The sequence below is a fragment of the Monopterus albus genome, unplaced genomic scaffold, assembly GCF_001952655.1.
Source record: "Monopterus albus unplaced genomic scaffold, M_albus_1.0 scaffold170.1, whole genome shotgun sequence".
Classification (NCBI taxonomy): domain Eukaryota; kingdom Metazoa; phylum Chordata; class Actinopteri; order Synbranchiformes; family Synbranchidae; genus Monopterus; species Monopterus albus.
In genome coordinates, this window is record NW_018128050.1 from 815,878 (window position 1) to 826,637 (window position 10,760).

A 10,760-nucleotide genomic window follows, 5' to 3' on the forward strand; every position below is an offset into this window, starting at 1 on the left:
GACCAGGATGGACAGGATTAGGAATGAGCACATCAGAGGGACAGCTCAGGTCGGCTGTTTTGGGGACAAGGTCAGAGAGGCCAGATTGAGATGGTTTGGACATGTGCAGAGGAGGGATAGTGGTTATATTGGTAGAAGGATGTTGGAGATGGAGCTGCCAGGCAAGAGGTCAAGAGGAAGGCCAAAGAGGAAATATATGGATGTGCTAAAAGAGGACATGAATTTAATTAGGGTAAGAGTAGAGGATGCTGAGGAGTTAGGTGGAAACAGATGATTCGCTGTGGGGACCCCTAACGGAACAGCCGAAAGAAGAAGAACTTTTGGCTTTTCCCGTTTTTTTTAGGGGTCGCCACAGCAAATCGTCACATTGACGACTCGCATGTTGACATTTGGCACATGTTTTACGCCGGATGCCCTTCCTGACGCAACCCTGACTCGAACCCGGGCAGCAGCGCCGAGAGCGCTGCGCCTTAACTACTAGCTTTCAGATGCTACCGTCCTCTCTCAGCAGAGGTATCACGGCACAACCTTTCCGTGCCCCACTTCACAACACGATAAATCACGTGACCATCCGAAATGAGGCCTCCACCCATACAAATCTTGCGCCACGGGTTTGACCAGCAGATGGCGCCATTTTTGTTTGTGTCAAATGCTTCGAAACGATGAACATTTCAACACAATGCTTCATATTGACTCGGTGCTTCGGAAAACCTCAGCTTATCCAACGCCTCCTGAAAGTATCCACCGTCTCTTTAAATTCGGGGTCCTGTTCCTGTTCAGGAGGAATTAAGGGCCTTTACAAGTCTGTTCAGGAACCTGCCGTGCTTCATGTTTGTGGTGAGTCTTGTTTCTTCTGTGGTGTCTTGTCTCTTTAAATGTTTGAAGGCTCAGCGCGGGGTCTTTCTTCCTCTGACGTCATGGTTTCATGACGGTGGAGAAGATGGCGGCGGTGTTGGAGCACAGCTTCATTGAGATCTGTGAATTTGAGAGGGAAACTTTGCACAGGTTTCGAGAAGTGACAGTAAATCTCGGTAAGCTTTCACAGAGCTTACATCTTTGTTCTCTGTCTTATTAGATTTAAAGACGCCTGTCTCAAGACCAGGGCTGGCTGTTAGGACCGGCTAACAACAGCTAGCGCCGCTAACACGCTGGTCATTAACGTTAGCGGCTTAAGTTAGTTTGAGTTAACGTGGCCTGATTTAATGTTAACGTGGCCTCTTTGTCTGTTAAGTACTTGATCAGTGCTCTGAAAACATGGTGATCGCTCACCTGAACACGTTAAATTCACTGCCGTTAGCAGGTCACACGGCACACTATTACCTGCCTTCTGTCTTTCTTGCTAGTTAATTAGCCCTTCTTCTGCAACTTTTAGCTCACCTGCCAAACAGTACACCATAATAACTTGCATTACACATCAGCAGCATAACACCATCTAACTGTTTAACTTCTTACTTCTATCCTCCATAACAAACGTTCTGTGTAAGTGGTTACACGCCAAACTCTTGTCGATTTACGTGGTCTGAATATCTCCAGTTTGATTCTCAGAGGGCAGTTACAGTGTTATAGCAGCCACTAAAAAAGAAAATAGAGAAGGGCACGAAGAAGATATCGAAAGAAAGCTAAATAATACAAAATAACAAATATAATAATTATGATGTTAAACTCTAATTTATAGCCTACTTTATATACACCCTACTATGATAGTGTTGGACTTAAAATATTGTCCAACAGTAATGCATATCAGTGGATTATAAGATGTATAGTAAAGTATTAAACATTTGAGAATTTGAGCTCAGCATCTTTTTTCTATAAGATAAATATGATGTAATGTTTGGTGAACCTGGAAGGAGGCTTAATAACGCTTTGTGAGCATTTTTCCAGAGTCACCAGACTATTCAACCATCTGGATGAAAAGATATTCTCTCTGTGTGAAAATATAACTGAGCTTTTACCTCATCTGTCATAAACTATGATATCAAAAGTATAATAATATACCTGCTTAACATATCTTCTATGACACATGACCTCTAATCAAGAGTGAATGCACCAAACCCTGTGTAAAAATGAACTAATTTAATGTGGCCAACATTCTGTTTGCCGCAAAATAAACAAGGCTTTTCAGTTTATTAAATTGCTGTTGTATTTCCTAATGCAGTGAAAGTCGGTGGACCGAAATGAGATACATTGTTGATCCTGTGAAAACACAAAGAATATGAATGTGTTCTCACCTGTCAGATGAGAGCATGTGTGGCCACTGAACCATCACAGTGTCTGTGTCTGCAGGTCTCGGTGCTCTTCCTGGTGGGGTGAAGTTTCCAGACAGTGCTGGAGCGTTTCATTATACTGAGAGTGGGAAGCTGTTGTCTGTCACCAGTAACAGATTCATATACTGGTGAGTAGTATCACCGTCGGCGTGTTCACAGGCTCACTTCATTTAAATCTATTTATGTTGAAACTTCCTCCCTGAATCATCAGATTAATACACATAGTAACAGGAGCTGCATTCACAAACTGAGATCATGTTCTTCAGGCACAATATTCTAATCAACACCTGTGACCTTAAACGTATCACAGCTAAATCTGGCATGTCTTATTTGTCACAAGCAAAAGGCAGTTCAGTACAGAAACACAAACTCAGATCAGCACTCCCCAACTCAAGATTTACATTATACCTGAATCTTCAATGATATGATTACAGTCAGAGATCTGCTTTCTTTGCTTTTTCTTTTTAATGTCTTTCAATGTAGGATGGACAATGGTCTGTCTTTCATACTGTCATTACCAGAAATTACCCATAGATGGTGCTGGGAGCTTTGATTGTTCTGTTGTCTCAGTATACCCACATCTGGAACTATAAATGTACTGGGCTTTTGAGTGTTGGGTGTTGCACACCTTTCAGACCACAGGTATCCAGTAGAGATGCACTGATCGATCAGCGGAGATTGGAAACGGATGGTTTTCAGTGTGATTGGCCTTGACTGGTGACCGGCCGATCACTTGGAGATTTCAGATTCTGTACCGATCAGATTTAGAGGCACAGCAGTTCATGTTACACATGTAGTGGCACAGAACAAAAGCAATAGCATCTATGTGCACTTTGAGCAATCCTCACGTTCATGTCTGTAACGGGTGTGTGTTCATTTGCACCCTGGAAGTGCTCGGTGTACAAACAGTGCACAGAGGAGCTACAGAAACACCTTGGAGAAGGAAAACTATGTCCAGATCTCCGACAAATAGTACACAGTGAGGGTACTACCGGCTACACGGGAAATGCTGTCTATGTACAGTATCCAGCCCACGGTAAAACACAGAAAATACAAACTACACACGTCAGAAAGAACTGTGTGCTCAGTAGTAACAGACATTCTTGTGTTTCTGTTACCTGTCGCACCTGTTTATATTTGGAGAAGTACAAATATTGTACTTCATTTTTAGTTTTGCTTTGTAAAAAAGAAAGACATGAAAATGTGAAACCATAATACAATGTTTTATTTGTATTACAATTAAAATTTTCATTAAAGAGAAGTTACAAAATTGTTTGTGTGTGCTGTCGATTAAGTTTTTTACAAAGAAACTAGGAAGCAGACAAAATCAGAATCGGCAAGTCAGACTAATAAAAAAATCAGAATCGGCCAAAAAAAATTGCAATCAATGCATCTCTAGTATCCAGTGACAGTAAGAGAACATGGTCCAGCTTGGTATGAGAGTCGGCCACAGCCAATCTTTGATTCTCCCTGTCTCAGCCGTGTGTCCCTATAAAGCCTCTGTGCTCAGCTCGCCGTACGTCTCCAGCTTCTGCCTGAATCTTTCTGGACTTTACACTCACTCCTGTGTTATTTCAGGCCTTATTTTTCTGTTTACTGATTACTTTCAGCTAGCGCTGTGTTGAGTTAATGCTGGTGTAAACTGAACATATCCTGCTGCACCACTGTTCACTGGTGAACCTACTGTGAAGAATTTATACAAAATGCACTTTGTTTATGACAGAGGTAGCAGAGCGTCATTACCTGTGCTGTTCTTCAGTAAGAACAGGTCCAGTCACCCAGCTGAAGTCAGGTTCTGACCTGTGGTTTTCAGTCACCGCTGAAAGAGCTACAGGTGATGGGGTCTTATTGTGCTCTGTGACAGCATGCCGCCACGCCATCAACATAAACTACTGTACCTCTCTTGTTAGACTCGTGCACAGTAGCAGCTGCTTTATCAAGCCGAGCCCACCCTGATCTGTGACTCTGTGTAGGTCCACGTCAGGAGACATTGTCCAGCTGGTGGAGCAGTCTCTGGACACCAACCTGCTCAACAACACTGTCAGACTCAGGTTCAACCACTGTACTGTCCTGCCTGGAGGAGTCAGCATCCAGGAGACCCTCAACAATGTCATCATCCTCATCTCGACCAATCAGAGCGTCCACAGGCTGGTGCTGCCTCACCCCACACGCATGTACCGCAGTGTGAGTAACTGATATTAAGGGTTCATTGGACAGTTACAGGGTCACTCTGATGGAACATATCCATTATGAGTATGTGCGGCAGATAACTAGTGCTGCAACAATTAGTTGATCCACAGAAAGTGAGTCTGCAGCTGTTCTGATGCTTTTCTTTGTCATATCTGATTGTAACCTGAAGGTGTTTGGGTTTGTTGGTCAGATAAAACAGACAATCTGAAGATGTTGTCTTGGGCTTCAGGAAGTTAAAATGGAAGTCCTAAAATGTCTTCAATACATTTTTAATACATCTCTAAAAGTATTGATTGTGTTTAGGTTGGGTTGTTTCTTTTAATCTTAAGCTGATGTTACTTCTGTAACATTGCACTTTAATGTACTTTTATTGACGGAGTAGTACTGCTGGTGGTATGTTGGTTCCATGGTGTACTTCTTTCTCTCATCAGCACACTGGAAGAAAGCCACAAAGTGGCTGCATTCAAATTGGTCTAAAAGTCCTACATTTTACTTATCCTACAAAACGAATGTTAATTAGTTAAAAAAGGCAAATATCTACTGATTAATTAGTAATAAAAATAATGTTTATATATTCATGTGTATATATGGAAATTGGAAGTTTGGTCAACATTAATAATTAAGGAAGCAGCCACGATGTTCTTCTGTTTTAATTGTAACTGACCGGGGGGCTTTTAAATACGTTTGACTTTTTCCCACTCTGTTTCGAGCAATGAATTGATTTATGTTGTTAATGTAAGGGACTATACCTTGTAGGGGTTGAATGCTTTTATTGCCTTGTTATATGTCACTATTGCTCGAAATAAAATGAAAATGATCAGTTGCAACCTTATGGATAACTAGCAGTTTCGAGCTGTCACTTTTTTATTTGCCATTCCTGTTAAAACGTATTCAAACTGCACTGAGATCTTTAAAATCAGTATTTGGACTGGTTAGGTTCAGAGTTGTGAATCAGGAACTTCAGTATTTGGATGAAGTAGTGTGTGAAACATTAGGAGTAAAAGTCATTATGTTCTACAGTAGCTGTGTCCCGCAGTCAGCATCAGTCAGAAATCAGACTGTTGTGCTTGGTGTAGGATACTGGTAGGCAAATAACTGTTTCCCTGCGGCCTGTGTCCCCTCCAGGAGGTGGTGACAGAACTCCACATGCAGTCCATCTTCACCGATGTGGGGAAGCTGAGTCTGCAGGGCCCCCCTCACAGCGCCATCATCCCCAGCTCGGTGGGACAGACGGGGAGTCCTAGCACCTCCACAGCCTGGCTCAGTCACCAGGGAGAGGCTCACTTCGCTCTGGCTTCACCTGCTGGAGGCATCGTGGTGGTCACTCTGCCACCGCATGACACACAGGGTAGAGACTGGCTCACTGCTGTCACACTACTGTTTCACATGTTCTCCTGCTACTTCAGACACTTACTCCCTTTAATCTGAGCCTCTAACATCTATGCTCCATCTGTTGTAACGTTGACTTTTCCTTCTTTGGTGATGCTGTACCTGTACAATAACTGTTAGAGACACAGTGTGTGTTTCTTGTTTGCAGGCAGTGTGTCAGTGGTGGAGCTGAAGAGGACCTCCATGATGCAGAGGTTGTCTGGCTGGATGCCCACAGCAATCCGTGGGGATCAGGGCCCAGCTGACCTGGCCCTCAGTCTGGCTGTCAGGGAGCTGGAGGAGGACTGCTTCATCTTCGCCCTCTGCCAGGACCACAAACTGCGCATGTGGTCCTTTAGGGTCAGACACTGCTTACTCATGAACATTACAGGAGGTGTTTGGTCAGAGGTTCATGGGAGGTGTAGCTGCTGAATGCTGACTAGTTCATCTTATTGTTGTCTATTTCAGACCTAATTTAAACTTTATTATTCACAAGAGCAGAGTGATTTGGTGTGTACACAGGTGGAAACAGTGACAGTAGAGAAAGTACTTGAAGGCAATCAGTGTGTGTGTCTGTGGTGCCAACACATGGGCCAGTTATAATTACACACTGACATGTATGATGTCTTTCCACCAGTGCTTGTCCACTGTAAGGCAGAGCCCTACTTGACCTCATGTTGGTGATCAAACTGTAACTCGTTTAACTGAGCAGCAGCCTAACCTTGTCTGGAATAACTGCATTAGCTTCGTTTGACCCAGCGGTAGCAGCAAATGTCACCTTTCTCAGGCCCGAGTGTTTACAGATCTATTTGAAATATGTAATGTCAGAAATATTATATGTTCATAACATGTTTCGTGTCATTAAACTCAGTTCAGTTTACTAGTTTTCTGTCCCCGTACAGGAGCAGGCGTGTCTGCTAGAGGCGGACATGTTGGAGTACATGCCGGCCTGTAAAGGAGTGAGGCGTCTGTTGGGTCAGGGTCACCGTCTGAGGCTGGCCTTCTCTACCACGGGCCTCTGTCTGTCTGTTTACCTGGCCGTTCCTCAGAGAGGCCAGTTCACAGTCCTGCAGCTGGTTGCCACCGACAACAGCCACTACAGCCTCGAACACATTTCCTCGCTATTCACTACACAGGTAACCCGCTGGTGTGTTCAGTGTACATTTAAACTACAAACTGTGTGTGCTGCAGATATCAGAAGAAAAGCAAATGCAACATTCAGCCGTCTGGGGTTGCTGTTATAGTTGACATCATCAGACGTTCGCCTGATCATCAGGCCAGTCGGCAAGTTGACCTGGATTTATGTTCCTGTAGTTGGCTGTGATGGCTAGCCCAAATATTCTAAATTGTGTACCTGCTTTTCGTCTGACTCAGTGATAAGCGTGAAGAACGATTTGACTGAAATCATGTTAAATGTTTGCCCCAGGGACTGCTGGTAGCAAAATTAGCACTAGCCATAGAGTCACCGTGCTCACTTTTAGGGGAAATCCAGCAAGTTCCAAAACAGAAGTTATAATTTAAGAAATACAGAAAAACCTCTCATTCTCTATCAACAGGAAACTCTGGTGGATTTCACGCTGACCTCCACAGACATCTGGGCTCTCTGGCTGGACGACTCCAATGCCACTGTTGTCAAATACATCAACTTTGAACAGTAAGTTGGAGTGTTGCCTTCTTCATAGCAGACGGTGGGAAGCTCCTAGTTGTTCCTATCACCACTGTGTATTTCAGTCCTCCTGCTTTTATTCTTGCTTTCAGTCTTCACATAAACCTAAATAAACACTATATATGCATCATATGACTTAGACATCAGCTGTGTGTGGAGTGATGAGGAGGCTGGAACCTTCCTCCATCATGTTTTCTTTCTATCGTTTGAGCTTTGACCGTAGCCCTTTGACTCACCCCTTCTTCTTATGCGGTAGTTTAATGGCCCCAACAGGATAATGGGCTCCACTGGCTGTTTGTCTCCATCACCCAGTCAGCTCATATTCACCCAGCAGGAGGGGTGGAGACGAGACTTCAGTCACTATATTGACCATTTTTTGGAAAGAAAGCATGAAGGTGAACCATGCGGCTCTGTTTTATTCCAGCCAGCCAGTATGAACAACAGCAGGGCCTGAGACTCGGTTCACATACTTCCTGTATTATTTACACCTGCGATTTAACTACTGCCACATGTTTAACCCTCTATAGGGGTAAAATAAAGGATTTTAGTTCCTACTCCACAGTCAGTGTAACTGTGTGTGTGTTTTACAGTAACGCAGCAGGTCAGTGGAATCAGGTGTTTGTTCAGCCTCCACCTGTGGAAGAAGTCCATATAGGGGTGGACCAGGACCCCAGAGTAAGACCAGTCCCACACTCACATCAAACCAGTATCAGACCAGTAATCAAAGTGGTGTAAGATCTCCTGATGCACCTTTGAGTAACATATGTGTACGTGCACTTACACCATACTGTACCTCTGCAGTAAGAGCTGTAGACATCTGTATCTCTTACAGCAGAGATCCTGAGCACTTTATGTGTCTCTGTATTTTTGTCCTCTCTGTTTACACCTCTGAATATAACGCAGTCCAGTACAACACCACATTTAACTGCAGCCTTTATAATGAACATATAATTGGATTTAAACATTTATGACAGTTTGACCAGAAACAGGAACATTGTGTTTCATAGAAACTTTTTTTTTTCTGCTGGATTGTATGGGGCTCCCTAATAACGTGTAGATCTCTGTGCCACTGCAGTAAATGGTGATTTCACATGCAGCTCTACTATGTAACAGGTGTTTTACCTGTTTGTCGTCATCAGCGCTCACTTTACTATAGAAAGTCACTTTTGGCTTTTCCCGTTTAGGGGTCGCCACAGCGAATCGTCACACTGACGACTCACATGTTGACATTTGGCACGTGTTTTTTTTCGCCAGATGCCCTTCCTGACACAACCCTGATTCGAACCCGGGGCGCAGCGGCAAGAGCGCTGCGCCTTAACCACTAGCCTACTAGGGATGGCTAGCGCTCACTTGACTATAAACATCTATAAACTTATTAAATACTTTATTTGAACTGCTAATTTATTTTATAAAATGTGCTCAGCAGATGAGAGTGTGACTCACTCCTCTTGTTTGTGATGATACTATGTGTGTCCCATATGAACAGGAGGCGTACCTGGAGCGTCTCTTCTCTCCTCTGCGATTCACTGCTTCAGCCATAGTTAAAGCTCTGCAGGTGAGAAAACACCTGGGGGGGTTTCTTCATCCAGATGCAGCATGTGTTTGGGTCCTTGTTGCACCAGCTGACAATCTGTGTTTTGTGTTCCAGATCTACCGACGAGGCTCGGAGAGGATTGCTGATCTGTCCTGGGACTCCCTGAAGAAAGAGGTGACGGTGGCCGTGGAGACGGAGGTAAAATATCCTGTTTGTCTTACTACAGACAGTACAGAGGTTCCTGTTGTATGTATGATCCTGATTTGTTTGATTTTTTTTCTCCTCCCGTCTCTCTCTCTCTCTCTCTCCTCCCGTCTCTCCTCTCTCCCTCCTCCCGTCTCTCCCTCTCTCTCCTCCTCTCTCCTCCCATCTCTCCTCCTCTCTCCCTTTCCCTCCTCCACCCTCCTCCATCTCTACCTCTCTCTCCTCCCATCTTGCCTCCTCTCTCCCTCTCTGTCTCCTCCCGCCTCTCCCTCCCTCCCTCTCCTCCCGTCTCTCCTCCTCTCTCCCCTCCCATCTCTGCTCCCATCTTTCTATATCTCTCCTCCCGTCTCTCCTCCTCTCTCCCCTCCCATCTCTCCTTCTCTCTCCTTGTGTCTCTCCCTCTCTTTCCTCCTGCAGCTCCAGAGCAGTGTGACGGAGTTTGAGTTTTCTCAGGAGGAGTACCACCAGCTGCAGGTGGAGTTTTGGTCCAAGTTTTACGCCTGCTGCCTGCAGTACCAGGAGGCTCTGTCCATGCCTCTGGGTCTGTCTGTCAGCCAACACACCAACATGGTCTGTCTGCTCAAGAAGGTGAGGGTGGAGAAACATCTAATACGTTGCTTGTATTGACTGTGAATTAAATATACTGCTGGTACTGACCAAACAGTGCACCTACTCAGCTGAGGAAAGCACAGGAGTGGACAGACAGTGAGTATGTCAGTTGTACAAGACCCTTTTACACTGCCTGTTCAAGGCAGTGCCTGCAGTTAAACTACCAAAACACTAGTTGGCAGTGATGTTTCTTATGCTCTACCTATTCATTGCAGAACCATAACGCTAGCGTTAAACATCATGCCTCTGGTACCGAGATGTCAGTATCTGTGCAACAAGAACACAGGGGTGGTATTATGCCGGCTTTGTTAGTTCAGTGTAAATAGATAAAGCCACACTAAAGAAGGGTGAGTTTAAAGCCAATATATTGGAGTCTCTGTCTAAAAGAGGCTTCTGTTAAACATGGACAGTCTGTTCTTTCTGTCCTTTAAATGCATCAGCTAACATGGATTTAGAGAAATTGTTCTTTTCCGTTACTTTTGTTTTGAGCTGTTTTATGTTCACACAACAAACGATCAGAGCTGTTTGTAATCAGTAATGTCAGTTTATATTAAAGTGTATTAAGTTTGTAGAACTGTTAGAGAAATGACAGCTAGAGAATTAAGCAGAGTTGAGCTGGTTGCCTGCAGAGTAAATAGATGATCTAATGCCATTAAATACTTGGAACTGTTGGTTCTGTGTTTCAGGGTTTTGTGTCATTCCTCCTGCCTTGTTTTGCTGTGGATCATTTGTACCTCTCCTCTGAGGAGTATCTCTTATCAGAGGAGGAGACGCCCATCACTGAAGGTACCTTCCTTTAGAATTATATTAAAGTTTAATAATCTAAGTGTTATCAAAAACAGATGTACAACAGAAGTTGCTGACAAGCCAGAGAGAACCTGAAAGCCTCCAACCTAGACCTGGATTTTTTTTTTTTTTTTTTTTT

At 44.0% G+C, this 10,760-nt stretch overlaps 1 protein-coding gene across 1 annotated transcript in view; it reads left to right on the forward strand.

Moving 5' to 3' along the window:
- The first annotated feature begins 893 nt into the window (after nucleotides 1-893).
- Nucleotides 894-10,760, forward strand: part of nup160 (nucleoporin 160) — a 26,938-nt gene continuing 17,071 nt past the window's right edge. The window contains exons 1-12 of the mRNA XM_020615810.1: nucleotides 894-1,031; nucleotides 2,284-2,392; nucleotides 4,238-4,448; nucleotides 5,580-5,802; nucleotides 5,992-6,182; nucleotides 6,725-6,958; nucleotides 7,379-7,476; nucleotides 8,079-8,163; nucleotides 8,975-9,043; nucleotides 9,137-9,220; nucleotides 9,644-9,814; nucleotides 10,522-10,621. Coding sequence (XP_020471466.1) covers nucleotides 926-1,031; nucleotides 2,284-2,392; nucleotides 4,238-4,448; nucleotides 5,580-5,802; nucleotides 5,992-6,182; nucleotides 6,725-6,958; nucleotides 7,379-7,476; nucleotides 8,079-8,163; nucleotides 8,975-9,043; nucleotides 9,137-9,220; nucleotides 9,644-9,814; nucleotides 10,522-10,621 — 1,681 coding nt within the window. The 5' untranslated portion in view covers nucleotides 894-925. The remainder of the gene's footprint in view (nucleotides 1,032-2,283; nucleotides 2,393-4,237; nucleotides 4,449-5,579; nucleotides 5,803-5,991; nucleotides 6,183-6,724; nucleotides 6,959-7,378; nucleotides 7,477-8,078; nucleotides 8,164-8,974; nucleotides 9,044-9,136; nucleotides 9,221-9,643; nucleotides 9,815-10,521; nucleotides 10,622-10,760) is intronic.